Source organism: Accipiter gentilis, chromosome 3 (genome assembly GCF_929443795.1).
Source record: "Accipiter gentilis chromosome 3, bAccGen1.1, whole genome shotgun sequence".
Classification (NCBI taxonomy): Eukaryota; Metazoa; Chordata; class Aves; order Accipitriformes; family Accipitridae; genus Astur; species Astur gentilis.
In genome coordinates this window covers 36,524,574-36,547,864 of record NC_064882.1, presented here as the reverse complement: position 1 = coordinate 36,547,864, position 23,291 = coordinate 36,524,574, and the positions used below count along the sequence as shown (strand labels likewise).

General features: G+C 38.7%; 1 protein-coding gene across 5 annotated transcripts in view; it reads right to left on the bottom strand.

The window, feature by feature from the left end:
- Window positions 1-1,116: 1,116 nt before the first annotated feature.
- Window positions 1,117-23,291, bottom strand: part of SORCS2 (sortilin related VPS10 domain containing receptor 2) — a 573,033-nt gene continuing 550,858 nt past the window's right edge. Inside the window, exons 23-28 of one of the 5 annotated variants that reach the window (XM_049793559.1) lie at window positions 22,174-22,299; window positions 17,332-17,431; window positions 15,745-15,847; window positions 6,442-6,599; window positions 4,199-4,278; window positions 1,117-3,859 (exon numbers count right to left, since the gene is read on the bottom strand). In XM_049793559.1, the coding sequence (XP_049649516.1) occupies window positions 3,836-3,859; window positions 4,199-4,278; window positions 6,442-6,599; window positions 15,745-15,847; window positions 17,332-17,431; window positions 22,174-22,299 (591 nt within the window). In that variant the 3' untranslated portion in view covers window positions 1,117-3,835. Of the gene's footprint in view, window positions 3,860-4,008; window positions 4,279-6,441; window positions 6,600-15,744; window positions 15,848-17,331; window positions 17,432-22,173; window positions 22,300-23,291 lie in introns of those variants that run through there. The other 4 variants (XM_049793578.1, XM_049793588.1, XM_049793597.1 and 1 more) reach the window with 4 other exon arrangements.

Here is a 23,291-nt window from a genome sequence, read left to right as displayed (position 1 = left end):
TTATATTGCTTTTATTTTTGAGAAATTAATTTACACTATGTGTGGATTTTCCCTAAAGGTCTTCTGAGCATTTCTGAGCACTTTATATGGATAGACCACTCCAAAGCCATATAAAACATTCAATATCAAAAGGGAAAGCAAAGATACCAGCTGTAAATCTTGATGGCTCTGTTAGAACACTTCAAATCAGTACAGCTTGGAGCACTCTGAAAAGTACAGGGTGTTTTTGAAATTGCAAATACATTAGAGTTTAAGAAGACCAAAAGGTGTGAATGAGGCCAATACACTGCCAGTTTTGTTGGTTTCAGTATAGTTCAATATCAATGTTGGTAAGTATCACTGTACCCATTATTATAAGGCTTTTGACCAAATAACACTATAGAAAAGTAAATTTAAGATACTAGTGTGTAACAGCAAAATCACAGCCAATGTTGCAATGCTACCACATAACAGTATGTTCCAATAACAGTTTTAAAATAAAATTACCTTTTTTTTTTTAACAGTGATGTACCTTTTTCAGGTTATGCATTTTTTACATTGTACATAATTGCATCTGGTTTCAGCAGACCACCTTTAATAACAGCGATAATTACATGTGAAACAAAGAAAGCAAAACTATTAATAATTTATGCTCAGAAAATTCTTTCACTCTGAAGATCCTGAACAAACAGTGATTAATTGAGCCTCACAGTACCCCTGTGAGGTAGGTAATTACTATCAGCCCCATTTTACAGGCAGGGAAACTGAGGCACATACAAGTTAAGTAACTTGCCCAAAGTGGGTACAGAATACAGGTACCTGACAGCCATCTTGTTTCTTAGCCATCAAATCACCCTTCCCCACTAACAAATTTAACTGGAATATGTACAAATACTGCACGTCTGTGTGCATGCACGCGTGACAAGTGTATGTGGATAGAAACAACTCTGTTTCTGTATAAGAATGTATCAGGATCTTAGATACATATAAAGGATAAAATGCTAAGATGTCATGGGTGTAGTTCAAGAGATTAAAAATGTAGCCCTAGTGAGACATTTCATTTAAAGATAAACCAAACACCATGAATGGGAAAATGCTAATGGCATTTTCTCAGTTTTAAAATAATTCGTTTTAAAGTTATTCTTGCCAGGGAATCAAAGGCTTCCTTTATTATCTGCTGTGTATTATTAATACAGTTATGGCAACACTGACAACTCATTAGAAAACAATGTTTTTAAGACATGACAAACCAACCTCACAGGAGTGCTGCATGAATCAAATTAATAAGCATCGAAAAACACTATTACAGGCACTATATTGTGCTAAGTGTTAATTAGAGTACCAAGCGGTTAAATATTCTACGGTGTTCCAAAAGATGCCTGTTATCAGAGACACAAATCACCGTGTATTAAATGTATAAAAATAGCTGTGAAAGCATAAATTAGATGTGTGACCTAGCTGCAACAGTGTCCTTTGCCAACCCGACAAACTGTGGGAAAACAACCCCAAGCTAGAACTTCCATCCCATCCCTTGTCCATGAGGCTAATCTGCTACTCACCTGCCCTATACAAATAACCCACTTCAGATTTATTTCACAGGAACAAGTAAGCTGTTTGCAATGCTATTTTATTCTCTGTTCCAGCTCATTTCCGCTAGAAAAAGCATAAAGAGCTGGCGAGAACAGAAAGACCTCTGGTGCAACGATCCCGAGAGTTTCCAATGCACAGCACATTTTGTATTTACGCTTCTCTTCAAGGAACCCAGACTCAGATACATGTAACACCTTGGATTTCTACACAGTCTGGCATACAACAGTCAGCAAGAGCATTGCTTCTCTGTAAATTGGTTTACATGGCACTCTATAACTACATAGGCAGAAATTTTAGAACAATTTTTGAAATTATTTTCCTGAGCAGTTTGCAAGCGCTTTTCAGAATCTTCACTTAAAACTTTTTCACCTAGTTCCTTACAGTAGGTTTATAATCTAGATTTTCTTGTGCTTTACACATACATCCTGTGGGGTTCGTGAGAGCCTACTACACTGAACTATTACATCCCAGTCCATTGCATTTGATGACAATATGCTCTAGGATATCCACAGCTACATGGAAGAATGACTTCAATGCATACGATAATTTTAAGACAGTCCTTTTCTGTTTTACCAGCATTATTTTCTGTTTGTTTATTCAGAAAGATGTAGTTAGCTATCTGTATCCTCCTTAAGCAAGGTGGTGTGCGAGCTTGCCACTAGCATCAGTATGACATTCAGTGAGTAAAGAGCTATTTATTCTCTATCAAAGGCAAAAAGTGAAGAGATTATATAGGTTTCTGAGAGAAGCATCCTAATCCCAGGCAGCTGTGACACATAGGATGCCAGATGTTTAAACTCATCACACCACAGTCCATTTCCTACACGGCTCCATAAACCTCAGGGAAACGACCAGCGGGGTGTGGATTCACCGCACAGCCGTTCCCAAGGGATGCAGGGGTCAGGACTAGGAAACTCTGACCCAACTCACAAAATTGGGATTAGGAAACTCTGACGTGACTCACAAGCCTTTCTGCAGGCAGCTCCTTCAGAAGCCCCACCGCCCTCCCTGCAGAAATGGGGGCCGGTGGTGGTGGGGACTGAGTGACACCCTGTGGTGACAGAAAGGAAATATGAACCCCTAAATCACAGCCCATCCTCCCTCCCCATGACCCTCTGGATTGTCAAACCAACCAGAGCGGCAAAGGTCGGCTCGGAGTTTGCCCAGCCCTGTCTGCCAGGGCAAAGAGCCAGGGAAAATCCCAAAGGATGTGAGTGGGAAGGGGACGGTGGTGAGCTACCCAGTCCTGCCCGGAGGAGAGCTCCAACCTACCCGGCACCTCTGCCTTAATAGGAAGTTTTAAAAAAATAACCATACTAAGAAAGCGACTTAAAAGAGGTATTTACACTCTCTGCAAATTTAAAAAGAGACAGGCCACCAGCATGGGGTTTTACGGGGTAACTCATCCGGCAGCTGCCATCGTCCTAAAGGTGCTCGCTTATGAGACAAGAAGGGAGCAACTGAAATGACTGTCTGCAAGTGAAGGCACCTGGTCTGGAAATAGCATCAAGCTGGTGTTTTTCTTTCACATGGGGTGGGACTGGGGAAGATACTGGTGCTGATGGTTTGTCAGGACTTGCTACACTTACAAGAGCATTATCCTATATTATGAGATATCTTAATTAACACTTTACTTCCTTTAATCCACAGAAGGGCCTAAGCCTAAATTCATTAGATTGTCTGACACATGTTTAAGTTAAGAGCTTGTTTCGACTAGAAGTGCATTTGTCTCCTCGCTCAATCCTCTCCCAGTACAGAAACACTTGGCCTCCTAAAAAAAGTCATCGTGATCAACCAACCATCTGTTCTGGTCTAGTCGCTTGTGTAAAAATCACCTTTTCGGGCTGATGAGTCCCAGCCTTCCGCTGAATACTTCAATTAAAAATATAATTAAAAAGTTACAGTCAATCCTTCTAAAAATAAACCTAAAGAACTAGAGCATATACAGAAAAGAAATAAGGTGGCATTGAAGGTGCCTAGGGCTACAGATTTGCTACCATAGTTTGAGTTTCAATCGGAACGAGTTCCCAGGCCATAGAGTCAACACAAGGTGGATTATCCTTCTCCCTTGGTAACTGATGATGGATGCTTTTTTCCACGGGACTGATAAGAAACCTCCTCTCCACCAGCATTTACAGCCATATTTGCAATTTTGTGACATCACCAGGGAAAAATAAAAACGATACAGAGAAGAGTCTTTCGTTTTTTGTGTTCAGCTGTAAATATCAGCTAACCAGGTAACTGTGCATCTCTCTGGAGTTGATGCTCAAAACCACGCCTGAGTGATTGCCTACAAAAATAAAGAAACAAAAGGCCAGCATTAGTGTATTTCAGGCACTTCACAATAAATCCCCCTTTTATGGCAGGGACAAGTCAATCGCATAAAGAGAGTGGCTTTATCAAACAACAGGTCAGGTGAAGGTTGGTGCAACAGCTCCATGTACCTACAGCATACTTTCGCGCAAAGCTTTTGCTCATGGTGGTGGATTTGTGGCAAATTCCTAGGGTTTCTATCCTAGCGACAGCATAAGTTGGTTCTCTTTGTGGCTTAAAAAGGTGTAGTTGTCTCGAGGGGTGCAGGTGAGGGAGGAGAATGGAACCTGAGGCGTCCATTCGACATGCCACTGACCTGGGACTGGACACTGACCGGCATCAGCAATAAGGGAACTCTGTAGCTGTTCAAGTTGCCACTTCTCCCAGAAGGAGTCACTGCAAGGTAATGGTGTTGAGGAGTCCCAAGGTGGGGGTTGCGATAAAGTAGGCAACATAAAATATATAGAAAACAAAAAAAGTGGATGGGTGAGTCTGGAAATACTGTACTGTGGAAATTCAAAAGTTATGAGAAGAGAGAGAACAAACAGAAACCCAGGCCTGTAACTCCCTGCTGTGCACGGAGCGGAGGCTGCTACTGACATCTCCCAACAGGGAGGGAGAAAGCTCACCAGAACTAGAAGGGATCTCCATAGCATAGGAACCTTTGGCAAATAATGTCATAAAACAGAATTTAGTATAAAGCAGGGATTATAACATGCTTCATTCTCCAGCCAGATAAAACAGACGAGTATCATTAACAGGAATATTTTCTTGGCAGTACTGAGCAATACCAGAGCTAGTGCAAAGTACTGCAAGTAACAAAACAGTACAGCGAGCAGAAGTATAGTTTTATGTCCTAAATAAAGTCTTGTGTCTAAAAGCTGTACAGTAGCTGACAAATATGGATGATTATGATCCACAGAAATGAACTCTTTACGCTCCGCTGGAAATGCTACTGGTGTTGACAACCTGGCAGAAGCACAAATCACTTCGAGATCTGCATTTGCTAACTGTCTTAAGTTTCACATCAAAACATCAAGATCTCGCACTCTTTAACCCTAATAATGCTCTGCCCAGATAGAAGAATTTATTTTTTTTTCTCTGAGTAAGGAGTGCAGGGCAAGTAGAGATTATTTTTGAATGCGTTACAAATCAGGGTAGCACTTCTTTATTCCAGCATCTCAAGCTGCTTTATATAAATAGGCCATAAGGGATTTTCTACCATTAAACGAAGTTACGCTTCTGTACATTGCTAGAGGTGTTTGAATGCTCCACTTTAATAGGCATGCCTGCAAGGACTTTGTTAGCATTCAGCCTTCTCTTCTAAAGACCTGGGAGATGAGTCGATCAGACAATTATAACACAGACTTTGTTTTTCCAGGGTTGTTTTTAGAACTAACTCCAGTAAAATCAGGAGTGCAATCAAGGTTGTCTTGCAAAATCTGAATGGAAACACAGTGATACTCATACACAAAGGTTGTCAAAGAAAAGATAGAAATACACAAAGCAAAGCGGGAGGCTGGATTTTTCCCTCGTGCTCAAAGCTAACACCTCCAAGAACCTAGAAACGCCACACAGTTCAGCAAATAAAAATAAAGACATCGAGAACAAACGATAAAGGTGAAACCCAAGATAAAGAAATCTCTCCTCTGCCAAAGTTCTGTCCTTCCCCAGGCTACATGTGGTGCAGCTAAAACACATCTTATTCTGTGGGTTCATGAAGAGTTGCCTGTTACACCATGAGTCTGCTGCTACAAATCCCAAAGGCTTTGGGTTATCTGATTTATTTTCACAAAATGTGTAGGAATGGAACTGGGGAGTTTTTTTCCATAGTCCTACACTTTTCAGACTGTGACCTGAAAGCAGTCTGAACACAATGGTAAATTTTACAAGAAATGAATTTTACAGATCAGCACTCCATGTTACATTAAAAACAACCACAGGGTGCCAGGATATGCTCTTCCACCTGACACTTAAATCATTTCCACTGAGAGATTTTCACCGAAAGTTTCCTTCTTGGGTTCCTTATGACCATCCCATAAAGTTATCAGCTAAATTAGGGAAGACTTACTATACTTTTTATACAGGAATAAATTTAACATTTCTAATCATGAAAACTTTAAATGCCACTGGAATATGATGGCAAATATAGCAATGGATCTAGGTACAATCCATCTGAAACCATGGAAACATTGACTCTACAAATCCTTCTGTTGTAAACTCCATTTTCCACCAATTCATGGGGTTATTGAGTTAATTCAACTGTTACCTACTATATCCTGTTCCACCAAATATAATTTATCTCTAAAATTGTCCCAGGAAGTCTCCTGACATTAAACTGTCCTATCTCTGTACTCATGCTCTATATAGCATGTCATCCATGCATTAGCCTGTATCAAAAGCAAGCCAAAAGAAGATAACTGAGATAATCCTTTGATAGTGGTGTACTATTTGCTTCTTCCTGAGACTGAGCAGAAAATGAAAAAAAGCTAAAATGAAAACAAACATCAATTAAAAATCAATTACTTATGAAAATTTATAAACTAAAAATGAAGTTACCTCTTGCGTTACCTAGTGTTTGAGAGTCCAGATCATCATCAATAAATTCCTCACCCTGGATGATGTTCTGGGTGTCCTCACTATGATTAACAGGGCTTGTCATCTCCTGCTCTTTTTCGTTGTGCATCTGGGCATAGACATTTCTGCCTGGCAGTTTCCTAAATCAGACAAGGACAAAAAGTCTTGTGATGGAGTTCCTTCATGTTGTGCTCATGCTGGCATCAGAGCAGAGCTCCAGCATGGCAAAGTCATTCCAGAATCACAAAACAGCACCAATCCCACCCTTCCTCACTTTTGTATTCACAACCTAAACTTACCAACTCCTTATTCGCAGTCAGTTTTATGTAACTGCCTTATCATGATGTTCATACCAATGTAATAATTAAGCATCAATTTCTGACTAAGATTGACAAACAATGCACAATACTGAAAAAACCCCAACCTAAAACCACAGAAAAGCTATTTTAAGAACTCAAGCAATAAAAAGTCCCAACAAGCATTCATTCTTGTTTCCAGGTGTCTTCACAAACATTAAGCTTGGTCACAATCATCATCACATCTCCCTGGTGAGGTGGGCTGACACTGAAGTGTAATAGTATCGAATGCCAGTCTGACATTCCGTCAGGGTTGAGGAGAAAGAAGTGGGAGAAATCCAGGAGACAGGGAATGGAGAGGGAGCAGAGATTAAAGAACCAGGAGGCCAGGACCAAAGGGTAAGGAGTAAGGAGGTAAAGAGGCATCGATAAGGGCAAATGTGAAGACAGGGGAGGCTGGTGAAGTTAAGCAGGCAGCACTGAGGGAGACAGAGTGTAAAGCTTGGCCTAGGACTACTGGGAACTGCTGAATTAGACAAAACCCTCTATGGCAGACAGCATTGAATTCATTCGTTCTGATTTGAGACTAGAAAAACAAAAAGCTTGTTATTAAATGGATCTATCAGCGCTAATGAACAATTAACACCATGGCTGGGACTGAGAAGCTTAAGGCTTAGTATTGTTAAAGAATTCTTAACTAGATTAACTTAAATTAGACTTTGTAAAATCAAAGGGAATAATCAGGAACTTCTAACTTTGCAACAGAATTTGTGCTTTGAACATTTCTCAAAAGCCATACCCTTTGCTGTAGGTGCATTCACCTGCAATCTGCCTGGGGACATAAGAACATCTTTTCCTGGGCACCAAGCAGACACTTTTGATTAGGGAGTTGCAGTTTGTGAGCTCCATTTCCTACACGGCAAGAAGCAGCTTGACAGCTTGATCAGCATGACAGCAGATCATGGCTGTCAAAGTCTGTGCTTAAACACAGATTATTGCAATGGGCAGACAAGAAGAAGAAAAGAGAAAACAGGGTTGAACTGCTGAGGTTAAGCTGCGGTTTCTGCTGAGCTCCTTTAGACAGTGAGAAGACAGAAAAAATGACACTAATTTTTAGGTCTCTCTCTAAAAACGACCATCTTCGGCTCCACATTCTGGCAGCAGTTTGAAAGTTCTGTTTTCTCTAGGCTTCTGAAGATGACCTGCCTTTAAATGTCATTTCAGAAGAAAGGTTCTTTACTAGGTGGCATCATCTTAGTTTGAGATAAAAGTTACTGCAGCAAACTATTTTGAACAGCACCTTCCATTGCATCAAAGTAATTAGAATAAATGGAAATTGCTAAACAATGAAAGACAACTGAAGAGGATCTCCTCCCTTTAACTTGAACTATCCAAGAGATGAATTGCATCCTGTACACCTATATATGCACACCCACACCCACACACCCACACATCTGTATAGGTATGTCTATACACACACAGACACAGACACAAAATTATATACAGAAATCAGGTATTTTATCCCATTATTTATAAGCAGTACCAACTAAGAAATCTGATTGCTTTTGCTCTTTTCTGTATCTCAGTGAGCATGGAGTAAATGAAGCCCAGGACTGACCAAATGCAAAGGACAAGGGTGGAAGTAAGGTCTGACAGCACAACACTGTGCTGTTATGACCAGTCCAACAGGTCCGAGGGCTCCTTCAACACAAACATACACACAAAGGCAAGCCCTGCATCACTCTCCTCCCATTAACTGGATGAAACAAGCCACATTGAAAGGGGGAAGGACATTCCTCATCACCAAAACAAATACATTAGGTAATTAATTTTGATTTTTTTCTCTAGGGCCAGTAACTCCAGACTGTTTTTAATGTGTCTGGTAATGAAACTGGTCATGTGGAAAACAATATCCTTCTCAATCAGACCTGCATCAAACCTGTCAAGTTGCTCACTTTCAGTCCACCACCAAATGCCTAAGGGAAACAAGACCCAGAAGAATGTCTTTGCAACACATCCTCAGAATTAGCACATATGTTTCTGTAATAATTAGGGGACCTTCTCAAAACTGTATTTCTGACAGACTGTAGAAGCATCAATGGCATTATCAAAATATTTTTGACATAATAAAAATGTTATCTATCTCGAACCCATATGGCACATCAGACCTTTGCAGTTAAGTAAAGGGAGCAGAGCTGCTAGTCTAACTGTTGTCTGCTCAAGCTGAAGGACCTGTCTGAAACCAGGTCAACAAGGTGTGTCCTTTAGTGTAAATCCTGAGGCTGAACTCATGTCTCTGGTAAGACTTACTAGTTAGAGATCACCACAATCACAACACATACTCCTAAACATATTAAGGGGTGCCTGAACGAAGAAACCTCATAAGTTCACAAATAACCATTAAACGTATTGTTGTTAAGAGCACTTCTATATGGGTTATGGAGAAAAGGAGAAAAGGCGTAAGCTGTTACTTCTCACTCACCTAAACCCCATGAGCCCAATCCTGCTAAGTACAGATCCTTCACGGAAGGTATAAAGTTCAGGTACTCAGTGACTCTTCTGTACTTTCCTTTGCTCCTCACACTTGCAGAGGAAAGCATCTTAAATTGTAACACGGAGTATGGATGGGAGGAAGGAGAATATTACAGGTCTTGTGAACACATACATTGCAGGCATTTACCTTTTATACATTCTAGAGATCTCTACGTGTTTCATGTTGGTTCACTTTAACAAGGAGGAGACTCAACCAGGCTGAAGAAAATGATAGTCCAAGCCTTTTCAAGAGGCATTTTAACACATGTGACAGATGTTCTCTTTATAAGGGACAACCACACTGTGGGATGAAACAGGATGTGGATGCTGACTCCTTGCTAAAGATGGGCCTGATTCTGGCAATTTTCCAGTCACTCTTCACTGCTTTAACATGTAGGAAGGAAGCTGCTATCCCTAATTATACGGAGAGAAACTCCTGTGTACCCTGATGTGCTTTGCTCTTCTTAAGGAAGCAATTTGTGTTGAGTCCAATGTAACTGTTTGAAGTAGGCAAAGCTGAAATGCTTGGGCCTACATAAAAGACTACTGTGAAAACATGACAAGACACGCAATTTGACCCAAGAGATTTATATCAGCAATATGAAAATTGAAAGCACATTTATAAGGACAGAGAAAAAGATTATGCAGTAATTTCTTTGGGGGGTTTACTCTTCAGCTGCAAAATGCATGTGCTTCGCATCCATCACCGGAGACAATTACCTCTGCTGAGAAGCCCTCCATGGTTTACATTTTTAGCTCCTTTTGTTTTCTCTGTAGCATTTTATTTCAGTCATGAAGAAGAAATATTCATGCCTCCTTTGAGGACCATAAAAATGTAAACTGAGACTTAATTCTGCACAGAACTACTAATGACCATCACAGCACACGGTTTTCACCAAGCTCTCCAGGTCCCACACCTTTTAGAAGATATTCCAGAAAGTATTTTTTTTTCCTCCCTATATTCACAAATTCTAACCAGTTCATACTCAAAACTGTTTGCACTTAAAAATGTTCAGCAGTAAGGAACAGCAGGAGGAGGGTGAGATATTGATTCTCACTCATTTAAACTCTCTACTTTATTTGGCTTTCAATTTCTTTCTTGTGGATCCAATATTCATTGGTCTTTATGCAACTTCATTCATTTTCCAGAGGCTTGATTAAGATTCTGTTTAGTATAAAAAATAGGAATATATTCACATGGCAAAGGATATGGAATAATGTAGCATTCTCTTGGAACTTAAATAAAACTAACAACAATAATAATCCATTAAACAGGATACTTTATTGTGGTGTTGGCTTTATTATGTTTGGATAAATATTCAGATGACTGACTTTTTGCTTTAAGGCAATCCTGATTTACTTGCCTCTTTCATTTCAGAAATCTTTCCTACATGCTATTACTTTGATTTCTGAGGAAGTTTTTCTGAAATATGATGGATCATTAAATTAGTGCCTGCTTTTTTATAACTAAATGGCATGGATTGGGACTAAACTCACTCGCATGGAACATAAAAGTAGCATAAGCAAGGTGGGGAAAAAAGATAGCTTTTCTTCAGAGACTGAAAATGAGATAGTAAGTCAATGAGGCAGAAAGATAACACAGTTCTCCTCCTGATTGTGCAAATGACCCAGAAGGGGGCCAAAAGTGGCACTTGATAGTAGTGGGGAAAAAAGGAATACACACAAAATGGTATAAATTTGGCTGAAGGAGATTCACGGTGATTTGTGAAAACAACAAATGCAGCTTTAAGTACACTGGCAGTAGTTTGCATACAAATTAAAAGATGAAGATTTTCATACTCTTTTAGAGAGCTGTATTTGCTACTATTAACCAGGTAAAATACGTAAGCAGAAAAGCCAACTATTTGCTCTGGTTTGGCTACTCTAATACCCTGTTGTTATAAAGAAGTAAAAAATAAGAAAAGGATGATTTCAGATCTTCCACTAGTAACATGATGATTACATGGCAGCTTTGATGTGGCTAAAATATAATTTTCCTCTCCTCCACTTTGCCTAGTGCAGACAGTGCTATTTGCCTTCTCTCTACTGTTGCCCAGGACCCCACACCATAGAAGCTTGCTCTGAAAGTATGAAGAAATCTTTTCTGGATGGCAACCTGAAACCCACAAAAAATATAAACATTGTTCCAAAGGAAATGGAAGAAGTGTATTTTTACTGAACTAAATTTAGTATAGATGGTATGGTATGGTATGGTATGGTATAGAAAAAAATATATGCAGATCCCAGGTCTGCATTAAAAAATAGACCTGATTTCTCAGAAATATTTTTCAGCTGCTTCATACTGTTCTGGTCAAAAGAAGCGGCTGTAGTCCATTTTACCTGGATGCTTAAACAACTGAAGCATACTAGTGAGTATTGTAACATATTGTTTACTTGAGGCATCAGATTGGTGGTTTCCACACTCAGAAAGTAAGAGCAAAGACAAGGCAAATTATTCTTGGCTTGCCCGCCATCAGTGTTCATTGTCTGTGCTGCCTCTTGTGCCACAGCCACAGGCAGGTTGAGCAGCTGGGGTATTACCTTTCGTTCCTTGCTGCCATGCTGAAAAATTCCCCCCCCCCTCCAAACTACCTAAACCAATCTTTGTTCATTTGTGGGATATGACTAGAATTAGCTTCAGCATTTATCATTTAAAATTTACTTTTCATTTACTGGGTAAAAATAGCCCTAATCTGAATTGTTTACCTACTCTGATCACAAAGGATCAAAACCCTGCAGGTCTCAAGACTTTTTGGCTTTTCATTTTTTTCGTCTAAAGCATCTAAAGCACTCTCGGGATTGCCAGGAGTCGCTCCATGAGCTCTGGGGACTCCAGCACCAGTTTTTTGAGCACATGTTCCTGGCAAGAAGTGGCTGGATGCACAAACAGGCCATCAGATAAAGGGAGGGGCGGGGGGGAGCAGACAAGTAGATGAAATGATAAATGCTTGCAATTGTACTGCATGTAAGAACAGAGGGCAGCAGTCTTCCTCGTCAGTGTTTAAGTATTTGGGATTAGGGCATATCAGAACTGAGGTAACCTACAATCACCTAATCATTACCGAGACACCCATGACAGCTGTGATTATCCAGCAGACCCTACAATTTTAGTTTTGATTAGAGTAGTGGGAAATTACACAGTTTTAATCTTTTCTTTTTAATGGGCATTCCTTCAGGAGTGATGAGATGGCATTGGTTTTTACTGTGCGTAAAACTAATCAGCCAAAATCCCACTACCTCTATATCAATCTACCTCTGTTTTTCATCTACCCCCCTACTTAATTAGATAAAATACTCTCTTCATTTTCTGCATATGAGGCATCTGACACAGGATCTTATGCAGGATTGTTATTTTTAGATTACTGCTCTCCCCCAAACCAATTTTGTGAGATTTACTTCTTGCGAGGGACAACAATTTTTAGTGCTGGATATTGCATTTTTCAGGAAAAGAGAAATTAAACGGGAGCAGCAAGTTTCATCATAGCAGTCCTGATTGCCCTGAAAGATTCATAAAAAAGAGGTATTAGATTAGTTCTTGATGTCTTGTCAACACCATCTTTCATCTTGCAATTCTGCCTGACAAAAATCAGTGTAAATTAAGACCCAAGTTCTTACAACATGAACTTCAGAAATAATCCAGGCAGGGAGGGCAGGTGACCAGGCTTTGGGACAAGGGGCCTCGGCACTCAGGAACCATTGGGCAGTTTGGGCAGGTTTCTTCATCTTCTATCGAAGCTGTACTATGGTCTACACAGAAGCCCTCTGTTTTCTCTTTACTTTTCATCCCAAGTCCTGAACAGTGCCTCTGCTCGTTGCAAATGGATGAAATACTCTCACTTATGAAGCTGTAAACCCCCTGCCAATCCAGTCATCATCTTATCTGCAAGCCAGTATTTCCATCTTGCATCTTTCCAGGTATCAAACTTAACCTTAAGAACTGTCTTTGGGCGGGCAAAGAGGGAAAAAGAGAGAGAGAATAGTCCAAGGCATGTCCATGCAATCTTTTGCAGACCACCTGCTTTGCCTGTGCCCCAATGCCAACTGCAAGTCCTATAGACCCAACTAGTGTTGTGATAAAACTAAGATTAATAAACATTTCTCTGACCTGGGGAAAAAAGGAGTTTTAACCCTTTTATGAAGGGACCATCTGACTATCAACTTACATAAGTGAAAGGATGGCACCACCAAATGTCTTCCATCTCCTCCTTAATTTTGTGAATCATACATAAAAATTATGGACAGTATTAACATTTCAACAGCTTATACATGTCTGTAATTTCTATGTTGAAATAATTCATGTTTATATTTGTATGTATTGTCTGAGTTACCATAGGGCCCAGTAAGTGTTACACTGCTGAAATTATCTCCTAAAATTGAACAATTTTGTTGCCTATGGCATTCTTTCAGCAAATTAATTTTTAATATACAGGCATATAATATTGACAAGCTGCCTTTGTGCATTGCAACTTGCAACCTTTATAAAGGACATGCATTTTTAAAGCCTCAGTCCCTATGGACCAGTTTGTAAACTTACATACTCACTGTACTGACTTTAAAGGGACTATAGTCACAAGTAAGTACTCCATGGGGATCCAGCAATTCACTATCAGTCTTTATAAACACAAGAAAGACTTTTTTTAAGGGATTAAAGATTTGGGTGGGAAAGGAGTTCACAGGGAGCACATGGGGGAAAAGTAATTTTTCAAACGTAGCACCGATTAGGTGCTCAATAATCTTTGAAGACCAAATTGCAAATGAAGGATGCAACCAAAAAACCCTGTCATCTTGGAAAAGCTCGGCAGGAATATTTGAAAAGAATTCTGTCAAATATCTCAGTAACAGGTATGATACGGACCAAAATTGAATACTACTGCATGGTCATTCATCAATGCCAACAGCAATTTTCAGGCTACTGAGAAACATTTGAATATACCTCACAATTCTGCTCACTCGCACCTAAATTAAATGCCCACAAAATTTAAATGCAAATTATTTTCACAAGTTATATACAGAAGTGTGAGAGACATTAAAGCTTGCAATTTGCAAATTGTACTACAGTTTCCTCCTTAATAAAAGCTCTATTTATAAAGTGATGGTTCATTGGGCATTTTAGAAAGAAGTCAAGGAAAATATTTTTTTTCTTCCTTTCTTGAATATTTTATACTTCTTTTGCCATGCAGTAATTGTCTCTGTTATTTAATTGCTCTCATTTAAGAGCTACTAAAAGATACAAATCATACAGCTTTCGGAAGATATCACAAGCAAGTTTTATGATCCCACACTACAAACAGCAAATCCTCCATGAATTGCTGCTGAAATAATATAATTACATCACATCAACCATTTTTATGCTTTTCCTTGCTGCAGGCACCTAAAATAGTGAAATCGATTTTTATTCAGTTGTAGACAGTCTGATACAGCATTCTGTGCTTTGTCCTTTAGAGCAATCAGCCACTATAAGCTCTAAGAAACTTAGGTGCTGCAGTGAGGAAATGAAGAGATTCTTGTACAAAAGAGTTTTTCTCTATTGCCTTAAAAAATCTTTTCTAAACAAACTCTTAAATTCTATCTACGCATATTGCTATCGCATAATCAGTGCCTCATTCACTTCTATAAACTTACATTTACTTCAAATAAAAAACACTCTTTAAAGAATGAGACAAATCAATAGGAAACCTCACTGAGTGAGTATTTGATGATGATGAAGGCTTCCAGTATGATCAAACCCAATAGCTTCTAAATGCCCCAGCAATACAAAAATAAGAACACAGCCAATGACTACACAAACTCATCAACAAGAACAGAATTCTTTAAGTTGCACAGAACCCTAGTAGCTGCGATTAAAATAAATTGCAGACTAAAGACCTATCAGACTGTCAAAGGTCGGCATGGTATCCCCTGTCATTTTTGAGAAGATGTCTCTCATAAGGCCCACTTACAGAATTATTTCTCCCCTCAACACACTCTAGTGTCAAATTAATGCTAATCTACTTCCATCACTCATTCTATGTTGCATTGCCCCAGCAATTAAAATGTAATGTGTACAAAGAGAAACTCCAGAGCTACGTATTTTGATAAAACTGGTTTTTTTAAGCAAATCATCACTCATTGTCCCGGTAGCTTTCATTTATTCATAACTGCTAGGAGTAATGAGGTAGGAATTAATCAGGAATAATATTTTAGTTTAGCTCTATTTCTTGATGATGTTATTTAGACAAGCTGAACAAACTCTCCGTACTTCCCATATTGCTGCTATTTATCTTGGAACACTGCAAGTGAAAGCAAGCATCAGTGTCCTACCTTGATGTCTGAAAAGTTCAGAAAAACACAATTTTCAAAGTGGTGGACTTTTTGCAATTCTTCAAGAAATCTCCTTTTCAAATAACAAACTCTTTTGCTGATCTGTGGATAAATCTAATTCTTAAAATGTGTATGTTGTTGATTAAGGTTTACTTGCCTTTTGAACTTGTAGAGGATGAAAGCCCCAACTGCGACTAGACAGATAACAAAGAGAACCACAATAGCCCAGTAGCCACTGCCTCCTCCAATCCTCTGAGAGTCTGAAATATGAAATAAAAGAACAGCTTAGCACGTCATCTTTCAGATTAGGCACATTCTTGGGCTTTCTTTTCTATCTAATTGTCAGGTCAAAACCATTTTTTGTTATTTTTGTAACCTCTTCTTTTCACTCCACCTGTAGCTTCTTCAAAAAGGCAACACAAAATTAATCGGTGACTTGTGACTGAAGTACAGAGGACCAATTTAAAAAAAGAACAACAAAACCAACCAAAACCCTGAAGATTTAATTATTTGCATACTCACTGTTTTGGTTTTTTTTCTGGGAATCTAAAGTTATCTATCACAGGAAATGTTCACATACTCTTCAGTAAATGCATTGCAAAAGCAGGGCTGTATTAATTTCACAGATGGAGAAACTAAGATGCTGAACAACAAATGCACTCATCAAGGTGGTACGTTGGTAGAGGCTGGAATGAACATGAGCTTCTTTCAATCCCAGCCTTTTGTGCTGGCTAACAAATGTTAGCCCTTTAAACCAGATGAGGTATCACAGCAGAACTGTAACATGATTCTACGTTAGAGACTAGATAAAAGACCTTTGTCTCCTACATAGAGCTGACAGAAGAAATATCACACCTGTACTTACATAAATTGATTGTGGTCAGCTAAGCTGTTTTCTAAGAACGCATTGAAATAAGAAAGCAGAATATACTGTGGGATACGATACACAAAAATTACAGGACAATCTAATACAAGTTTCATGTCAAAGCTCAACTTTCTGGTTAAAACATCATTTTAACATCTCTCTGTTCAAAATATACACACATGTAGGCACACATATGCTCTTCAACTGGTTTCCAGGTATATAGCAAAGCTAGAGATGCAGCATTTGCACACAACCCCCCGCTATTTCCATTTGTTTTAAACACAGAAAAAGCATATAATTTATGTCAGGACAGGATTAGCAATGTGGAGACCTTACTGAAGATCAGAGATACAAGGCAGAGATGCAAGGCTATGTCCCAGATCTCTGGAGTTATATCTGCAGACTTAATGGCTGCAGTAAAGAAACTCTGCTTTCTCGGCAGCCAATGCAGCCACAGTGCTTCACCAGATGGTTTTTTTTGAAGCCTGGTTGGCTCTTCCTTCAGGGCACTGTTCTGTGTAATATAGGTGTTTAGTTAATGTCATGGTTACACAGAAAAAAACAAGAACCTTCTGAAACAAATCATGAGGTATGACAAAATGGAAATATGTAAGAAATATTTATTTGGTGTGATTGTTAACAAGTACCAAATGAAAATATATCCATATATACATGTGTGTGTCTTTGTGTATATATAATCATATACATACATATGTACACACATATATATTTATGTGTGTATCTATATGTAATAAGTACCAAGTAAGTATATACATATGTGTGTATGTGTACACATCTATATTGGTATCAAGATTTTCTCCTTAACTTATCAGAACTCAGACAGGCTTGGTGTGTTGGGAGCTTTGTTTATATATTTACCTGAACTGGAGTCAGCTAAAGTCACTAGGACCCAATATCCTCCCCTCAGAAAGAAACTGATGTTGTGTGCATTCAAGGCTTGCTTGATAGCTGCGATTCTCTGAAAATACAACAGGGAGAATGTCAAACACCTGGCACTCTGTTCCACTTTGAGAGGCTCAATGCTCTAAAAAGGAAAATCTCTGGTTCATTAAATGGTGAGAAACTCAGAAAGCATTTGTCAATGATGAGCTGAAATGTTAAAGAAATTCCATATTTAAAAATCATGCAAAACTCCACAAGCCATAAAAGCTGAAAATGTCAAATCTTTATAGCCAAATATTTCTTCTTACCAAAGCTTTTACGTTTACCCGGTATATGACAGACAGCATGTCATTTGCACGCGCTATTGGGTTTACCTTGGTCATAACTCACACAATGCATAATCCATATTAAAAACTCTCCATTCTTCTTCTAACCTATCAGAAGAAAACCTGCGATGTCACTTTAGATTTCTTGCTATGAAAAGTAACTGCTATTTGATAATGAACTGCATGTCGTAATTTACCTCATCTCCTTACCTATAATGGGAAGGATTCCATTTATACCTAATTTTTAACAATACTCTGTAGAAATACATCCATTCATCCATGTGGAAAAAATCAGGATTCCTCCTATTTTTTTTTTTTCAGTGGGTAGAGCACAGTAAAATATGGCCTCTCACATTTTTATGGAGCAGAACCATTAAATATACCATCATATCCTAACCCCAGATGACAAACTGTCTGAATTTTCCCTTCTACTTGCTTGTGTCTTCAACATGAGTAATTTTCTAAAAGATCAAAGCTAGTTTTATACTCTCTGCCTTATATAATTTAGGATATGACTTCCCACAGGATGCCAAATTAGAAATATGCTTTATATCCATGAAACCTTCACGAGTAACTCCTTTTATGATATTATCAATTATGGTGCTCATTTTTGACAAGCCTTTGCAGTATAATAGATAGAAATCTCTGTAGTCTCTCCCAAGTTATGGACAGAGACTACACAAAAGTTCAAATTCAAATATCTTCACTCATATTAAGGAATATCTAACTTCTGAAGCCATTCCACTGACTTTATTACATTTTTTGTGGGGGAATGAGTCAACAGAAGGGTGATGTGAGTATGGCCTCAGTTATTTTACAACACAATTACTCCAGATAGTGCCTAAGTATTTATCTTTTTGTCCAAAGTCTGAAAAGAGAATGGATATGACAACTATATTGATTAGCAGCCTTTAAAGTGATGCTGGCACCACCGAAATAGAGTTACTTAGTGTCAGTCCAGGTTCATTCACATGTTCATGGTATACAATGCAAGTGGGACCAGTAAGTACTTCAGGCTAATCTGACTTTCAGCCAGTAAATGAAATTACTGAGCCCTGTAACTTTGCATACATCATATTTTCCTGGCAGCTGTTTGAGGAATCCAACATTTGCTCTGGTTTTTGCTTAAGTGACTAACACTTGACTAACACTTGTTCGTTATTTCTCTCCTCACCCCTGGGTTCCCACCCAAGCCTATAGGAACTACACTTCCACAGGTCAAAAATTTCAATCATCTCCTACGAATCCAGCCAAAGGTTCTGGCTTATTTATTTCACTGTTAGATTGATGGTTGTTTCAGTACTCATAGGCTTTTTTTCTGCCCCAAGGTATTTATTGAGCACAGTGCTGCCACCTCTCCCACTTTTTAAAAAACAAATCTAGTGTTTGGAGCTCCTCCCTAGACTCTCTAAGGTTCTCCCACCCCATTTGAATTTTTTATCTTCTTTTTCTACATACTTTCCAATGAGAATATTTGAACATGTGAATGCAATGGCTCCTGCACTGTGGTATAAGGATGCAAAACCAACACTACTCAAACTCTTACCCACTTACTTATATATCTGGGAGTCCGCCTTACCCTTTTTGCCAAAGCAACTCACTGAGAAGTTTCATGTAGTAGTTTGTCTAGATAGAGACCCAAATCTTCCTCAGAGCCACTGCTTTCCAGGCACAGTTTAAGCACACTTTATTTGACTCTTTCAGCTGGATTCATCTCACCTGACATTAGACATGTAACAGATGTGCACATATTAAGCAACCTAGTGTTCCTCTAGAGTTAATGATTGGAATAAAATACTTTGAAATCACTGTGTTATTAAAACCAGGTTAAATCACACTCAGCTTTTATTTCTACAGGCATAAATTTGAAAGAAAAAGGGCTTTTCTCAGAATGGAACCAAACTTGAGAATTATCCAAGGGCTCCTGCTACTACACTGCCAGCTTACTTATGATCTTTGTTATTGCTGGCTACTTTTATCAGTAATAACTCCTATTCTAGACCACTAACTTAATAAATAGCATCACATCACAACAACCCATGTAAAACACCAACAGAAACTCCACCAAGTACGTGTTCTCTGCCTGACCAAGAAATTATTGCCTTTAACAATCCTTCTGAAAGCACATAATATCCCAAATCTAAAAGGTTTTCAGCCAAGAACAAATAGGTTCTCTTTAAGGGAAGACATTTCATAACTATGTCTAAGTTAAGGATTTCAGGGACACCTCCTCCAAATGTGCAGAAAACATTCTGCATTGGTGAGTCCTCACAACAGTGTCACAACACTGAGAACTGGCACTAGCAGCATGACTAAGGACATTCTTCCAGTGAAACATGATGAAGACCTTCAGGATTCTCTTCTGGTAACAGAAGGGAATGTAATGAATCTTTAAACAAGTGACACCATGAGTATTTTCCTGTTCTCTTAACCAGTTACTGCTTCTAAGTTTATTTACATAGGGTATATTTTCAGGATATTCCTCGAGTCACAATGGATTCTGATACAACACGTATTTTATCAAAATTTGTGCCATTCAGTTCTGCATCAACAAATTTATATGCACATTATCAATAGCTAAAGTAGTATCCCTTAGCAATAATACAAAACTAGAAATTTAGGCAGCTGGCTCTAGAAGGCTGGCTCTACAGCATTGTACTCCATAAAACAATCGGTGTTGAAATGTGATACTAGTGTACCTGATTTTTTATCATTGGATAGCATAGGTTGCTGTAATTGCTCCTGTCTCCCTTTGCTCCTGCTCCAACCAAATGTAGGTTGTACCATATTTGGTATTTCCATACATGTAATCCCCAGCCACCACTGGTCTGACTTGGTCCATCCTAACAATGTCAGAAATGTATATCTATTCTCCAGATTATACAATTACTTTCACCTTTCAGTGCTCCTCTAGCTCCAGAAAACCTTTGCAAGGTCTTACCAGAGGACTACTTGTTAGAGAAACTGTGCCCTGCTAAACTACTGTAATTTCCCCATAGTCCCACTAAACAGAAGTTTTCCCAAACATGTTTTACTCTTCTTTATGCTTTATGCTTTGGAGTAACTCACTTGATGTTTCATACACAAACCTGAAAAGAACCTTGAGACAGCACTGATTATAATTGATAATATTCTTTAAGCTGCCTTGAAGCACAGCACTAATATAACAGCTGAGATTTAAAGGGAACTAATATGCATCACACTTTGCACTGAAATAAAATGTTTGCACAAGCTATGAATCTATCACCAGCAGTTTCCTTAAATTATTAAAGATGCCCATTCCATATATGCTGAGAATAAAGAGAAAGAATTTCCTCTAGAAGCTGCACCTTGCTTCTTCGAGAAGTGGAAAGATGCAAGTAATTTTGAAGTGGTAATACTCACCTGGCTGAAAGCCATAGTACGTGAATGGCTCTCTACTAATCAAACAACCCATTAAAATTAACTATTTCCTGCAACATAATCAGGATTTAAGATCCTAGGAATTCCCACTGTGACTGCAGAGGGAGAACAGTGAGAGTTGGGGGTTGCCACAAAGCAGAAAATTTTGTGCATTCACACTGTACTCTGTGCAATTTAAAGTAAGACACCTGTTCAAGTACGTTGACAACATCAACATACTCCTTTAGACCTTCCAAAGTGCAGCCCATCAATTCCAAACACGACCTACTGGTTTTGAGTTAATATGAAGAGCTTCATCTTACCTACTTCTCCAGCAATTTGGATACTGTGATTTTGTCTCAAAAAGTTGTAAAATGCCCTTTAAAATTAACAATACCTTACATTGGGATTCTTTGTAACTGGTGGGACTTGAACTGCAAGGTACAGGCACAGTGTTGGGATCTGTTCCTTCTCTATCACAGCAAAAGGACAAATACCATAAACTGTAAGTGCCAGTCTTCCAATTTTCAACTGGTATAAGGCCTTTTATTATGGAAGAAATATTGTTTGGAAATAAGTAGGGAGAAACTAATGTCTGATTTTCATTCCTGTGTTCACTATATTTGTTTCTTGCCAATTGAAAAGGGCATTTGCTCATAAAGGCAGAAACTACCTGCTTGATGCTCTTTACATTATAGGTCAGCTATTAAGGTTCTGTTTCTGTTTGACCTGAAATCTGCTTCTCAAGACAGTGCAGAGATGGTTCATCCCCCTTTAGAAATATCAGTGTCCTAAATACACTCTTTGCTCTACTGGATCTTCACAGACTGACATGCCATCACTGTTGTTTCTGTTTAAAAACAGATGGATATTAGTTATTCTTGAGAAATACACTAACACCAGTGAGCACTAGATTATGCTGGTCTATACATTGTCGAATGCAGCAGTCACAGCTATTGCTAGCTTTTACATGTCTCTTGTCAGGTAGGAGTGAGATCTTTACATAGTTAGGGAACAGCCTTTAATTTCCCATAAAGACAATGACAGTACAGCCCCTGACTGCAAAACAGGATGAAGACTGTCCTAACCAGACATACATTGCTCTGGTTACCTTATCACTAGTCACGCTTCTTTTCCTTTTTGGTTGGTTTGCTGGTAGTAGCACATGCAAGTCAGCAGTTGTGGGCAGACCGGGTTTCACGACTGTCATGAGAGTTTCTTCAGGTATATTGGTTTCCTGTGAAGACAAAGGCATATGGCAAATTACAGGACAGCATGCTTTATATTTTATAGAAAACACGTAAGTAACTCCACATGTGTCTTTTAGTCTTTGGTGTTCAGATCCCCAATATTTAGAGGGGATTCCAGCAGAAGCTAAAACATGAACAAAGCCAAACTTAAATTAACAGAAATGTGAGCTGCTCTTTGAAGATTGGAAGAGCTAAGCATTGTTATTGCATTAAAGCGATTTAGTGGCATCATGGAAAGAAGAAGAATGAAGTGGTATGCAGTTTTAGCAAAACTCTGCAATGGCTGTGCATTTCTATGGTAACATAAAAAAAAAAATTCCTAAGTGATTTAGGATTCTCTGTGGGCTATTCAGACGCTTAGTAGACTTAGAAGGGCATATTCATTACAGATAACTTTAGCTTAGGGAGGCTACGTTTCCATCTGTGTTTAATGGACAGAGAGAAGTCTTCCAGGGTGAGACTAAGAACACCCAGGCTCAGTTCCTGAAGTTGTGAATACCTGCATCCCCCACTGAAAGTGAAGTGCATCCCTTTTCAAAATAGTTTGTGCAAATTTTACTTTTAGTCCCAAATTCCTCCATGTCTTGTATAATACAGCCACACATTTCTAATGACAACACCCTGGGCACTTCCCGTCGCCTTTCTCAAACAGATTCTGAAATTCCATTATATCATTCATATTCTTATGCAAATGATTTAGTAATTATTAAAATGCAAGGGCTATTTTATAAGGGAGTAAAATATTTGTTTGACTGACACTGGGTATGGAATGGGTTTAAGTCGATAAAAGTAGGAAATTACTTTAATTTGACATTTGATGTGAATCTTAAAAAAAAGGCAGGAAATGGTATAAAGTTAAAATTCCAGAACCTGATTTGCACTACTGCAAAACCAGGAAAAGTCAAGTGATTTCAGATGCAAGTATTTTAAAAACATTATCAAATTGCACCTCAGTGCTATTGCCCTCACAAAAGTCAGT